Genomic DNA, 14818 nt, shown 5'->3' with positions numbered 1-14818 from the left:
GTACTCTGACTATGGTCAGCTTGGTCCACAACAAAAACCACATGCCTTCACATTTGTAGTTCCTTCTTCCTGGAATGCCCTTTCACTTGACGAAATCCTACTCATCCTTTAAGACCAACCTAAATGTCACTCACCATTATAAGACCTTCTTGGACTCCTCCAGCACATTTAGTTTTAGTTGTTCTTTCCTCTGTTCTCGTAGCACTTGGGTTTCACTCTCTGCCGTAGGAACTGTCATGTTATATGGTAGTTATTTACTTACTGCTTTCTCCCTTCCAACCTTGAGCTTGTTAGGGAAAAGAACTAGACTTTATTTCTTTTATGTAACCCTAATACAGTTACTTGAATGAACATGATCCATAGAGAAGGTCCATTTTGAAGTCGGTAGTGGCATGTAGGATAGTTTCATATCAGAGACCTCAGCCCTATTGGGTGTATTTATCCTCTAGTTCTAAAAATTTCAGATCCTCCTCAATTAGTTGAGTAATAACCTTTCAATACAAGGAAAACTTGGGGAATATCTGGGTCATTCTTAATCCTCTCTTGAGTTACAGACTTCAACGGGAGGAGGAAGAGGCCTTTGCCAGCAGTCAGAGCAGCCAAGGGGCCCAGTCCCTCACATTTTCCAAGTTTGAAGAAAAGAAAACCAATGAGAAGACCCGCAAGGTTACCACAGTGAAGAAATTCTTCAGTGCTTCATCCAGGGTTGGATCAAAGAAGGGTAATTTTCTGATTTTTTTCTTTCTGTGCCCAAATGAGATACAGAGTAGATCCACAATGCATATGGGCTCACTTTTTTAATTTCTGTAAGCTTTCAGAAAATATCACCCCAGATTTGAGACCCGAAATTGGGTTTGAGGGTCAGATGATATATGAAACCAGAAATCTCTTTGGTTGGAAGACACTGTGTTGTAGAAAAGCTCTTTTATTCTATAGGAGGAATAAAGAGAATTGAAACAGTATATAGTTTTCTTTATAAAACTCATTATCATCCAGATGGCTGTCTTTTTGGATGTTTTATTTTTTCTGCCTTTAATTTTTGGATTCTGGTTTATTCTCCTTTGTATAGTATCCTCATTCTCCATAACTTAATCAGAAATGGCTGTTTGTGGGCTGAAGTCATCTAAAAAAGAGGTTTTCTGAGAGCTTATTTGAGAGACAGCTTGTGTCTTGAGGAAATAGAGAACATAAAGGAAAAGGCTCACTTTAGGCTTTTAGAGGAGTGAAAGTAACCCATAGTAGGTATTTTCTAGTGCATGGATTTGCATGTACTTGACCTTATTCATCCTACTTCTTAAAATGCTGTATAATCAGCAAAAGGATTGTCACTGAAGTCACACTTGTTCTACCAGTGAGCAGACAAGCTAGTGGAAGTGGCCTAGCAGGAAGCAAGAAAGAATGTCTGTTCTTAGGGCTCAGTCTCTGAACCTTCATGTTGGTAATCAGAGTTATGCAGGAAATTTGAAATGGTAGGGAGACTGGGAAGCACCGCTGATGCTATCAGAAGATCTGTTCTTTTGAACTCCCATCTTGCCCCTGCACCCCACAACCTGGGATAATTGTCATGAGGTTTTTGGTCTGCGTAAAAGCAGGGGAATGAATAATAATATCGCACCTGAAGATCTTTGCTGATCATTAGGATTTCGTGACTTTTGTTGCTTTGTTTTTATTAAAAGGAAAAATTGCTTACAACCAAACTCACTTCTCTTTAATAAATGCAAACCTCTAAATAATATTTTTGTTCACGTGATTAATTTGGAATTGTTTCTTGGTCGGCTGTCACTCATAGCAGTTTTCTCTACTGCAGTAAGAAAGGGAATAATCAGTATCTGCTAGAGATTAAATTAAGAATGTGTTTGGCTGATGATTTATTTATTAGGAGGTAGTGTAGTAGGCTGGTTAAGAGCATAAGCTTTGGAGTCACCCTGGTTTGAGTCTCAGCTTTGCAGTTTACTATCTGCATGACCGTAAGTAAGCTAATCTCTTTAAGCCTTGTCTATTCCAAGGGACAGTAATACTTAGCATAGGCATGTTTTGAGGATTAAATGAGTTGATGTGTGTAAAGAGTTTAGCATAGTACCTGATAATGTCTTCAATAAGTGTTAATTATTTAAGAATATGTTGTTTTTTTGATAGAATAATCTCTGCTGGTAAGGAACTCAAGGGTATTGACCAAAGCCATTCATTACTATTTAGCTAATTTCTGTTTCTGGCTTTGGGGATGTCTCATTAACCTTACGAATTTATGACATGTGGTGAAATGGTATATGGCAATAGATAAATTAGTAAAGAAATTATAAAACCATCAGCTCTGCCTCATTTTACAAATGACAGTATGAAAGTCCATAAAGGTTAACTAATTTACCCAAGGTCATATAATGCGTTGATGTATTAGAACTCCGGTCACCTAATTCCTGGTTCAGTTTTTTGCTATTATATCCCTTGTTGTCTATATCTATATAGATATATGATGAGGTTTCCAATACTGAAGTGCATAATAGTCATGGACATTTGCTGGCTGTCCTTGGCAGTTTTAGAAAAATCATGTCCTAAGAGCTTCTGACATCGTGCATTGTATTATAGAAAGAAAGTTTGTACTTTAAAAGAAACAATTCCAAGAAATTTTTATTTTAGAAACTTTTATATGGAATAGTTCTTACCTTTTTCCCTTTTCTTTTAGAATGATAGATTTTTACTTTAGATTTTTGATCTTTAGTTGTTTTTTGGTCTATGGAAAGCATATGGGGATAAAGACCTCAAAGTACTGAAAAAAATTGATGAGTGTGTATTGGAAAAGAGGATGCTATTGGATCTTTCTTTCATAGATTGCTTATACAACTTTGCCAGATGAATGTTGCATTTCAAACTGATTTGTTTGTTTGGCCTTTGTGTGTGGATAAAGTTAGCCTATACTAAATGCAGATTTAATTTATTGGGTCTCTACTAAAACAGACCTTTTGTGTTCTGTATTCTTTATTTTACTTAATTAATACATGATCCCCTTGCTCTTGATATTTTACTTGCTTCTGTTGGTAGCACAAAAGAAAGACCTTAAGCTAGGGCAGCTTGGTAGTAAACAGGACACAAATAATCTTCTAAGGGATTTGAAGAATATTTTAACAAGAGTTAGATGCCCCTTCAGAGAAGGTAAATGGAATAGCTTGACTGTAAAAACTCAGAGAGTTTACTTACAGTTTTTTAATCTCCAAAGTAAGGTTGAGTGAGCCATAGCTTAAATAGTAAATCGTAGTGGATCGGCCAAGTTGATACGCTTGCTCATACATTCAAAAATGCCCCTTTCTTTTAGAGTTCAAATAATCGTTGTCACCCCGAGTAGAATCTTGTGTACATCTTTTGGAAATTAATCTAAAAGCAATGCTCCCAGGCGGAATGTGTGTGTGTGTGTGTGTGTGTATATATCTAGAATTAAAATACCAATCTTCCCATTCAGATTTTAAATAACTATTCTTCACTAAAGTAAACTAGGATTCCTTGGAGAAATGACTGATTCCGGGATTGGAGCAGGGAAAGAAGGCTCCCCCCCCAAGATTTGGGGACATGTGGAAGACCCAGAAGCCAGCTTGAATGGGTTCCCACTGGCCAAATTTGAGTATCAAAATAAACAAGGACAATAAATGGGGTATAACTGATTGAATAAAATAATAGTCCAGGGGCCGGCCTGGTGGCGCAATGGTTAAGTGTGCACATTCCGCTTCCGCGGCCCAGGGTTCACACCTTCGGATCCCGGGTGCAGACTTAGCAGGCCATGCTGAGGTAGGCATACCACATGTAAAGTAGAGGAAGATGGGCACGATGTTAGCTCAGGGCTAGTCTTCCTCAGCAAAACGAGGAAGGATTGGCAGCAGTTAGCTCAGGGCTAATCTTCCTCAAAAAAAAAAAGTAGAAAAAATGTTAATCCGTTAGTCCATCCAACTAATAAAAGAGATACAAAGGGAGAAGAGAAAGCTTTTCTTTACTATAGAATGTTGACAAATATAGAAAAGCAATGGAGATAGAAAAATCACCATTTTGCAATCATCATAGTAAGAATTGATTCAGGCAAATTTCTTTCTTTTTTTTTTTGAGGAAGATTAGCCTTGAGCTAACATCTGCTGCCAGTCCTCCTCTTTTGGCTGAGGAAGACTGCCCTGAGCTAACATCCATGCCCATCTTCCTCTATTTTATATGTGGGACGCCTACCACAGCATGGCTTGCCAAGCGGTGCCACATCCGCGCCCGGGATCTGAACCGGTAGGCCACCAAAGTGGAACGTGCGCACTTAACCGCTGCGCCACTGGGCAGGACCCAATGCAGGCAAATTTCATCAATGGATGCTAAATCTGGGGCATGGGGAGGGAGTTTCCTGAGGAACAAGTTGTGAACGTGATCTCAAATTAACTCCTACAACTTATTTATTAGTTACAAATAGGAAAATAGTAACTGTATAACGGTGGGGGGGAAATAGACATTATATGTCTCCAGATATGATACTTTGAGAAGAACACAATATGAATTATGTAATATTTAAGCTGAAAATTTATAACCTGAATCTAGTCATGAGGAAACAGCAGAGAAACTCAAATTGAGGGGTGTTCAGTAAAGTAACTGGCCTATATTCTTCGAAATTGTCAGTGTAGTGAAAAACAAAGGAAGGCTGGGGAACATTTCCAGATTAAAGGAGACTGAGTATACATGACCACTAATGAATGTGTGACCCTCAGTTGGATCCTATGTGAGAAAAAAAACACCCTTTTTTTCTTTTTTTTTTTAAAGAAGACTTTTTTTTTCCCCTTTTTCTCCCCAAAGCCCCCCCAGTACATAGTTGTATATTCTTCGTTGTGGGTCCTTTTAGTTGTGGCCCTTTTTTTCAATAACATGCTGTAGTTATGTAAAAGAATATCCTTGTTATTGAGAAATACTGGTATTAAGGGGTAAAGAGCATGATCTGCTCTGAAAAAATTTACAAAAATTAATATACACAGACATGTAGCAAAATATTAAAATTTTGTGAACCTGGGTAAAGGAGTTAAAGGAATTCTTTGTTAACAGTCTTGCAACTTTTCTGTAAGTTTGAAGTTATTTCAAAATAAGATTTAAAAAAAAATTATGAAACTATAATCCTTCAGCATTCAGTGCTATTCCAAGACCTCAGAATTTCAGATGTTAACTGAGTAGAAGCATAGTATTAATTACATCATTTGAAGGCTCACTAGTGAATTACCACTTTAATCATAGGGCCTCTGTGGCACTTAGATGAAACTGGGGTAATAATTCCCCAAGTTGAATTTGGAACTGATTTTATGATCGTGCCTATTTTTACAGTCATTTCTTAAGTCAATTTCTGCTTGGTTGCCTCTTCTTCTTTACTCTGAAACTTGTTTATCTGGTAAAATCATCTTTTATAATGTATCGAATAGAATGTATTTGGAACACAATCAGTTTCTGACTTGCATTGATAACGACTATGAGAATCTTTTCCTTGACACCAAGTATGTGGTGTTTTTTATTCTCTGACACCAACTGGGTGTCCAACAATTCAGTCTTATTCTGACACTAATTACCTAGAGTCAGCACAGACCCCAGAGGTTAAGGGCTCAGTCCCACAAGACTTTCCCCACTTCACTTGCCAGCTGCAATCTCTGGGAGTCGGGGCACTTGTACTTCTGACCAACCAGCTGTAAATCGAGGGTTCCCACAACCCTCTCCTCAGGTTTGATATTTTGTTGGAACAACTCACAGAACTCAGGAAAACACTTTATTTGCACTCAATGTGTATTATAAAGGACACAACTCAGGAATAGCCGAATGGAAGAGAGGCATAGGGCAGGGTAGGGAGGGGGCGCCAAGCTTCCATGCTCTCTCTGGGCATGTGCTCCCAGCGCCTCCATGTGTTCACCAATGTGGAAGCTCCCCGAACCTCGTTATAGAGGTTTTTTAATAGAGGTTTCATTTCATAGGGACGAGTGATTAAATCATTGGCCACTAGTGATCAAAAATCTTCATCCCCTTTTTTCACCCTGGAAGTCAGAAGTTGAGGGTGGGGTATAAGTGAAAGATTCAACCCTCTAATCTGAAATTTCCAACCGTCTAATCCCATGATTGGTTCCTCTGGTGACTGGCCCCTATCCGAAGCCCTGAAACTATTTATGGGCCCACAAGAGTCACCTCATTAGCATAAACTTAGATTTGGAAGAAGGGGCTTGTGAATAAAAAAAACACTTCTCTCACCCCCATCTCTTAGGAGTTTCCTAGGGTTTTAGGAGCTCTGTCCCAGGAACCCAGGGGCAAAGACCAAATATATATTTTTTATTATACTACAGACTATCTGCCTTTTAGTCCATGTTATATAACTGTAGTCAGAACAGCTGAAAAAGTCAGAAGAACTGTAATATTCTACTCAACTGCCTTATTGTGTTTGGATAATCTGAGAAATGGGGGTTTTCAATAAATTTTTTAATATTCAGATATAAAATCTATTTTTAGTACTAGAAATGGTGTTAATCATCTTTACTACATAATCATGTTCTTTTTTGATATTGACATTTTCAGGTGGTTTTTACTCTTTCCCAAGTATTTTTCAGATAAACTTATTAGTGATGACTTTGCTTTTTACAGGTTTAGTCTGTACATTAAAAATTTAGCTAGATTTAATATGTGATCTGCCTTGCAGACAGCCTTACATAGTAGGTGCTCAGTGATTGATTTCAATAGGAATAAATAGATGCTGTAATAATAGGAGGGACGTTATGGTGTGGTTGTGAAGAATTTGGGATTGGGAATCACACAGATCTGGATTCAAATCCCAGCTTTTCCTCTTAACTAGCTGTGTGACTTTCAGCACTTAAATGATTTATCCTCTAACCTCAGTGTGTTCGTGTGTAAAGTGATACTACCACCTACCTAACAAGAAAAATTTTTAGTGGCTTAAATAGTAAACATTTCTTATTTCATATGTTTTCAGGAATCTAACAAAGTTTTTAAGGATTAATGAGAGAGTATAGTCAAGCACAGTGTCTGCCATGTACAAAATTCTTATTGAATGGTGGCTGTAAATATTATCATTATAATTCAAAAGCTATGCTGGAAAGACTTTTTAAGCTGAGTGTTTAGAGTGTGAAATGGAAAGCTTGGTAATCATGGCAAACTGGCTAAACTTGAAATACAAGCTTTGTTTCTATATTAAAAACAAAAGATTTTAAGTTGAGGAGCAAGCAGTTGCCCTTTGAGTCCTAGCCAAAATGTAATGTTTCTTTCCGTTCTCCCTTCTGAATATCCGTTGGCCATTCACAACTACCTCTCACTTTCTTTCTGTGAACCAAACACCTAAGCTGTGTCTCTCTCACTGTCCACTCTCTAATCCAAACTTCTATTCATTCATTAGAGGTTGATTTTTAGGAAGGTCTGAGAGAAATAACCAAGTGTTGATTTTAGTAATTTTTACTAATTCATTATTAGTGAATAGAATTAATCTTAAAAAAAATTTTTTTTAATTTTAGATTTTTTTTATTGCAGTAACATTGGATTATAGCATTATATAACTTTGAGATCCATCCAATATGTTTCGAATTCTGTGTAGATTACATCATGTTCACCACACAAAGACTAATTACAAGCCATCACCACACACGTGTGCCTAATCATCCCTTTCACCTCCCCCCGCCCCTCTTCCCCTCTGCTAACCACCAATCCAATCTCTGTCTCTAATAAATTCTTTTCTCCAAAGACAGGTAATCTTGATTTTAAAAACCCCCCTTTCAAAATGTAAATGAAAATAAAACCTAAGTGAAGATACTCTGTATGAGATACTATAATGGTGTATACACATTATTATTCGTTTGTTCAAATCCATAGAATATATAACACCAAGAGTGAACCCTAATGTGAACTATGGACTTTGGATAATGATGTGTTAATGGAGGCTCATCAATTCTAACACAAAATGTACCACTCTGGAGAGGATGTTGATAATGAGGGAAGCTGTGAATGTGTGGAGCAAGGGATATATGGGAAATCTCTGTACCTTCCTCTCATTATTACTGTGAACCCAAAACTGCTTTAAAAAAAAAAAAGTAAATCAAGACTAATCCTGAGTTCACTATGCAATCCCTATCAAAGTTCCAACAACATTTTGCACAGAAATAGAACAAAGAATCCTAAAATTTATACGGTACAACAAAAGACCTGAATAGCCAAAGGAATCCTGAGGAAAAAGAACAAAGCTGGACGTATCCCACTCCCTGATTTCAAAATATACTGCAAAGCCATAGTAACCAAAACAGCATGGTACTGGCACAAACACAGACACACAGATCAATGGAACAGAATCAAGAGCCCAGAAATAAACCCACACATCTACGGATAGCTAATTTTCGACAAGGGAGCCAGGAGCATACAATGGAGAAAGGAGAGTCTCTTCAGTAAATGGTGTTGGGAAAACCGGACAGTCACATGTAGAAGAATGAAAGTAGACCATTATCTTACACCGTGCATGAAAATCAACTCAAAATGGATTAAAGACTTGAATGTAAGACCTGAAACTGTTTGTTTGTTGTAGCTTTTATCTTCTACTTATGAGTGAGATCATACGGTGTTGGACTTTCTCCCTCTGACTTATTTCATTTACCATAATACCCTCAAGGTCCATCCATGTTGTCACAAATGGCTGGATTTCGTCATTTCTTATGACTGAGTAGTATTCCATTCTGTATACCACGTCTTCTTTATCCATTTGTCTCTTGAGGGGCACCTAGGTTGCCTCCAAGTCTTGGCCTTTGTGAATAATGCTGCAGTGAACATAGGGGTGCATATATCTTTATGCGTTTGTGTTTTCAAGTTCTTTGGATAAATACCCAGCAGAGGAATAGCTGGATCATCTGGTAGATATATTCTTAATTTTCTGAGCAAACTCCATACTGCTTTCCATAGTGGCTGCACCAGTTTGCAGTCCCACCAGCAGTGCGCGCGGGTTCCCTTCTCCCCACATCCTCTCCAACACTTGTTGTTTCCTGTCTTGTTAATTATAGCCATTCTGACTGGAGTGAGGTGATACCTCATTATAGTTTTGATTTGCATTTCCCTGATAGTCAAAAACCCTGCTGCCTGTGTTTTCTTCTAGAAGTTTCACAGTTTGAGGTCTTACATTCAAGTCTTTAATCCATTTTGAGTTGATTTTTGTGCAGGGTGTAAGATAATGGTCTACTTTCATCCTTCTACATGTGACTGTCCAGTTTTCCCAACACCATTTATTGAAGAGACTCTCCTTTCTCCATTGTATGCTCCTGGCTCCCTTGTCGAAAATTAGCTGTCCGTAGATGTGTGGGTTTATTTCTGGGCTCTTGATTCTGTTCCATTGATCTGTGTGTCTGTGTTTGTGCCAGTACCATGCTGTTTTGGTTACTATGGCTTTGCAGTATATTTTGAAATCAGGGAGTGGGGTATGTCCAGCTTTGTTCTTTTTCCTCAGGATTCCTTTGGCTATTCAGGTCTTTTGTTGTACCGTATAAATTTTAGGATTCTTTGTTCTATTTCTGTGCAAAATGTTGTTGGAACTTTGATAGGGATAGCATTGAATCTATAGGTTGCTTTAGGAAGTATGGACATTTTAACTATGGTAATTCTTCCAATCCAAGAGCATGGAATATCTTTCCATTTCTTTGTGTCTTCTTCAATTTCTTTCAATAATGTTTTATGGTTTTTGGTGTACAGGTCTTTCACCTCTTTGGTTAAGTTTATTCCTAGGTATTTTATTCTTTTTGTTGCAATTGTAAATGAGATTGTATTTTCAATTTCTCTTTCTTCTTCGTTGTTAGTGTATAGAAACTCAGGATTAGTCTTGATTTACTTTTTTTTTTTAAAAGCAGTTTTGGGTTCACAGTAATATTGAGAGGAAGGTACAGAGATTTCCCATATATCCCTTGCTCCACACATTCACAGCTTCCCTCATTATCAACATCCCCTCCAGAGTGGTACATTTTGTGTTAGAATTGATGAGCCTCCATTAACACATCATTATCCAAAGTCCATAGTTCACATTAGGGTTCACTCTTGGTGTTGTATAGTCTATGGATTTGAACAAATGAATAACAATGTGTATACACCATTATAGTATCTCATACAGAGTATCTTCACTTAGGTTTTATTTTCATTTACATTTTGAAAGGGGGGTTTTTAAAATCAAGATTACCTGTCTTTGGAGAAAAGAATTTATTGGGGGGAGAGTATGTACAAGTAAAGCAATAAGGGGGATGGTAGAATTTCCCTACCCTTGACTGGCTTAGAGACCTCCAAAGTGTCGGGTACTCCTTTGAGGAGTCTTCGGTCCTCTCTTTGGCATGCAGAGGCAATTACAGCATAATAAAGAGCTCAGACTTGGAGATAAGGCACGTAGACCTGGGGTCGAATTCCAGAGTTTACCACTTAAATAACTGCAACATTATGCAAGTTATGGAACATCTTCAAGCCTCGGCTTCCTTGTTTGTAAACAGCATAAAAGTACTACCGCATAGTGTTGTGAGGATTGTACAAGAAAGCATTGTAAAAGCCATTAACACATAAATGTTCGTGTATGGAAACTGTTATCCTTATTTTGTCAGATTGAATGTGTATTCTGTTTTTGTTGGGCAGAATGTTTTATATCAGTTAGGTCAAGTTGGCTGTAGCATTGGTTAAGTATTCTGTCCTTAACTGATTTTCTTTTTATTACCTATAGTATCAGTTACCAAGAGAGGAATGTTGAAATCTCCAACTAAAATTATGGATTTTTTTTTTCTCCTTTCAGTTCTATCAATTTATACTTCATGTGTTTTGAAGTGGTGTTATTAGGTGTATACACATTTAAGGTTACTATGTCTTCTTAAAGAATTAACCCCTTTTTCATTTTGAAATGCCCCTCTTTATCCTTGGTAATATTCCGTGTTCTGATATTTACTTTTTCTGATACTGATATAGCCACTTCAGCTCTTTTGGATTGTTTGGTATATCCTTTTGATTTCTTTAGTTTTTAACATATCTGTATCTTTATATTTAAAATGGATTTCTTATAGACAGCATATAGAGGGATCTTGTTTTTATCTAACATGACAATCTCTGGCTTTTTTGAATTTGCTTTTTGCTGAGGAAGATTTGCTCTGAGCTAACATCTGTGCCAATCTTCCTCTATTTTGTATATGGGTTGCCACCACAACATGGCTGCCAACAACTAGTGTAGGTCCATGCCTGGGAACCAAAGCTGGGCCACCGAAGTGGAACACGACAAACTTAAACACTAGGCCATGGGGCTGGCCCTGACAATCTCTGACTTTTAATTGGACTATTTATACTACTTATATTTAATGAAATTTTTGATAAAACGGAGCTTAAACCTACCAGCTTGCTCTTTGTTTTCTATTTATCCCATCTGGATTTAGTTCTTTTTCTCCTCTTTTCCTGCCTTCTTTTTGACAGATTATTTTTTGTGATTACATCTTTATCTCCACTCTTGGCTCATTAGCTATACCTCTTTCTTTTGTTGTATTCTTTTTAATGGTTCTGGGGTTTACAAAATACATCTTTACTCTAACTTCAAATAATATGATACCACTTAATATATAATAACCTCACCAACAGTATTCTTACGTTTCTTCCTCTGACCCTTTGTGCTGTTGTTGTCCTACATTTTACTTCTACGTGATATAAATCTCACAGTCCATTATTATTACTTCAGCTTTGAACAGTTATCTTTTTTTGTTTTTAAAGATTGACACTTGTGCTAACATCTGTTGCCAATCTTTTTTTTTCCCCTTCTTCATTTTTTTTTCCCCAAAGCCCCCCAGTACATAGTTGTATAGTCTAATTGTGAGTGACTCTGGTTGTGCTATGTGGGACGCTGCCCCAGCATGGACTGATGAGTGGTGCCATATCTGCGCCCAGGATCTGAGCTGGCAAAATTCCAGGCCGCCGAAGCAGAGCGCACGAACTTAACCACTTGGCCACAGAGCTGACCCCCTAATTATCTTTTAAAGAAACTTTTAAATGGGAAAAATACCTTTTATATTTGCCCACATATCTCCCACTGCTGATGCTCTCTGTTCCTGGCTGGTGGGAAATGAATGACTTCCAGCCATGTGTGCTCTGGGATTGTTGTGTCTACTCCTTTACCTGGTCTTGGGTGGTGTTCTCACATACACGTGCAGTACTCAGTAGAGACTCAAGGGAACCCCTCTGCAGTTATCTGGAGTTTTTTCTGTGCAGCTCCATCCTCTCTGTATTTTGTCATGCAAATTCGAGAGACTTTGGCCTCCCTGAGCTCTAAATGCTGTTTCCCTAATTCCACAAGTCTGTTAGGCTCTGTTGAATTGCCTCTGCCTGTGCCATTGCTTAAAAATTCTCCCCACAGTGAGCTGGGGTACTTGTAGGACATGAGCACGTTTGTCTCCTTCTTTCATGGGTTGCTCTCCTGTCTGCCTGTTGTCCACTATCTAAAGACCATTATTTCATATGTTTTGTCTGATTTTTCTAGTTGTTAAGGCTGTAGGGTAAATCCAATCCCTGTTATTCCATCATGACCAGGAGTGGAATTATCAGATTGAGTGAAGGATTAAATTTCAAGTGTTAGAGAATTTTTTCTAATCATACAAGATGTCAAATACAATTTTTGGTTTTCCATATTGGTGAAAAAACCTTTCAGAAAAGATGCCGGTTTTCGTTTTGAGTTCAATTGTACCTGATTTATTTGCTTAGAAAAAATAGGTGGTGCATCCAAATGGCTTAAAAATAAAAGGTATATGTTCCTGACCCACCTAGTTCCCAGCCACTTCCACCATCCTTCCCTCATGTTCAGATAGCCTTTGTTGTTAGTTTCTTGTGTATTATTCTGTGTTTTTGTTTTCATTCATGAACACATATTCTTATCCCACTCTCCCCTGTTTTACATAAAAGAGAACACACTACACATACTCTGCTTTTTTGTACTTAGCAGTACATTTAAGAACTCTTTTCTTATCAGTACATAGAAAGCATATTCTTTATTTTAAAACTACATAATATTCCATTTTATGGATTAAACCATAATTTATTTAGTCCCTTAGTGGTGGCTGTTTATGCCATTTCTAGTCTAGTAGCCTTGTACACATTTCATTTTGTACATGTGCAATTATGTCATAGAAAATTTATGATAAATGGAATTGTTGGGTCATAGGATAAATTATTTTTAATTTTGATGATTATTAACACCAAATTGCGTTCCATTGCAGTTATGTAATTTACATTCTCACCTCCACAGTGTGATAGTACCTTTTCCCCCATATCCTCATCAACATCAGCATCAAACTAGTTGCAAATTTTTAAAATGGCATCTCATAGTAGTTTTAATTTGCATATTTGTTATTGTGAGTGAGATTGAGCGCATGTCTTATGTTTAAGACCTATCTCTGTCTCTTTTCTGTGCACTGTTAGTATTCTTTACCCATTTTTCTATTGAACTTTTGGGCTTTTTCTGTGTTAGTAGGAGTTCTTACACATTAGGGAGAGTAGTCCTTTGTAATGGAGCTTACAAACATCTTTTCCAGTTTGTTGTGTGACTTTTGACTAACAGTATCTTTAGTCATACCCTATAAGTGTTTTTTGTGTGTTTTTTTTTCTTTTCCTTATTTCTTCTTTTAATGTGATTGAATTCTTTTAGGGCTTCTACATTTTGAATCATAGTTAGGAAGCACCTGATAATTTAAATGATAGGTAAATAATTTGGAAAAATAACTATAAAGTGCAGTTTTGTTGTGCTAGCTACTTAATAGTGCAGTTTGGCGGGGGGGGGGGGGAGGTGTTTTTACTTTAATTTGAACGTAAGTCAAGCAACTAAGTACCACATTAGTTTCATAGCCAGTTATGTAATAATAAATGAAAGGTGGAATCTTTAGTTTGCCATAGTTAATAGTGTATTCTTTTAGGTAATCTATACGTGTTTGTCTCACTTGAATAAACTAGTCACTCTAATAGGAATAATGCTTTTATTATCTTAAAACTTTATTGCAATTCCATCATGAAAATGTATCTCAGGTACTAAAGTTCAAAAGATAAGATTATAAGAAATTATTCTGAGAAGGCATGTAATAGGTTGATTTTAATACCTGCAAAAGATACTTTTTCTTCTTAATTATCTTTCTTTTTGTGTATACAAGGGAATCATGGGGCTATGAGGTACTTCAATTCCTTACAGGTATTGAATTAGAGAGCACAGTTTAAAATTAGGAGCCATAGAATGTGATCAGAGACCATGCGCTAGTTTATGCTTTCTAAGAGCGCCTACTGTACTACAACACCCTTATCTGTTCTGTGGAGATCCCATTTTCCTTTCAGTGTATTGATTTGAAGAGGGGAAACAGCTGTGTGGCCAACTGATTGGACATTGTTTTATTTGCTTCCCTTGCCTCTTTGCTGTCTTCTCTGTCATGGTCATTTGCTATTTTGGATGCATTCTTTCACTTTGAGAAGTATGACTTGAAAACTGAATGTTGGGTAAATAATCGTTAGTCTCCACTTAAGTAAATTAGCCGTTGCCTTTTTTGGCAAGTAAAATGGATTTGGAAAGGTTGTCTAACATTTTATAAGTCTCTAACATTTTTGTGCTTCTACTGATTATTTTACTCGTTGACTGGTTTTGTAAACTCATACAATCTTTGAGAAAGTTGTTCAAGATAGTGGTGTCATTTCAGTATTATCGATTAAATATATAGATCAAAGCTTGATATATTTTGGCTAATAAAATACTAGTAGAGCAATTTTTGAGTAGGAATATCTTTTAGATGATGTAGTTTTATCTACTTGTACTTCCTACTCATAAAAT

At 37.0% G+C, this 14818-nt stretch overlaps 1 protein-coding gene across 7 annotated transcripts in view; it reads left to right on the top strand.

Annotated features, from left to right (window-relative positions):
- The window catches only part of RABGEF1 (RAB guanine nucleotide exchange factor 1), a 73602-nt gene that overhangs the window by 32104 nt on the left and 26680 nt on the right, over window positions 1-14818 (top strand). For all 7 annotated transcript variants that reach the window (XM_014842279.3, XM_014842276.3, XM_070484494.1 and 4 more), the window contains one exon: window positions 555-721. In XM_014842279.3, coding sequence (XP_014697765.1) covers window positions 555-721 — 167 coding nt within the window. The remainder of the gene's footprint in view (window positions 1-554; window positions 722-14818) is intronic.

This window comes from Equus asinus, chromosome 14 (genome assembly GCF_041296235.1).
Source record: "Equus asinus isolate D_3611 breed Donkey chromosome 14, EquAss-T2T_v2, whole genome shotgun sequence".
Lineage (NCBI taxonomy): Eukaryota > Metazoa > Chordata > Mammalia > Perissodactyla > Equidae > Equus > Equus asinus.
This window is presented reverse-complemented; position numbering and strand designations above follow the sequence as displayed.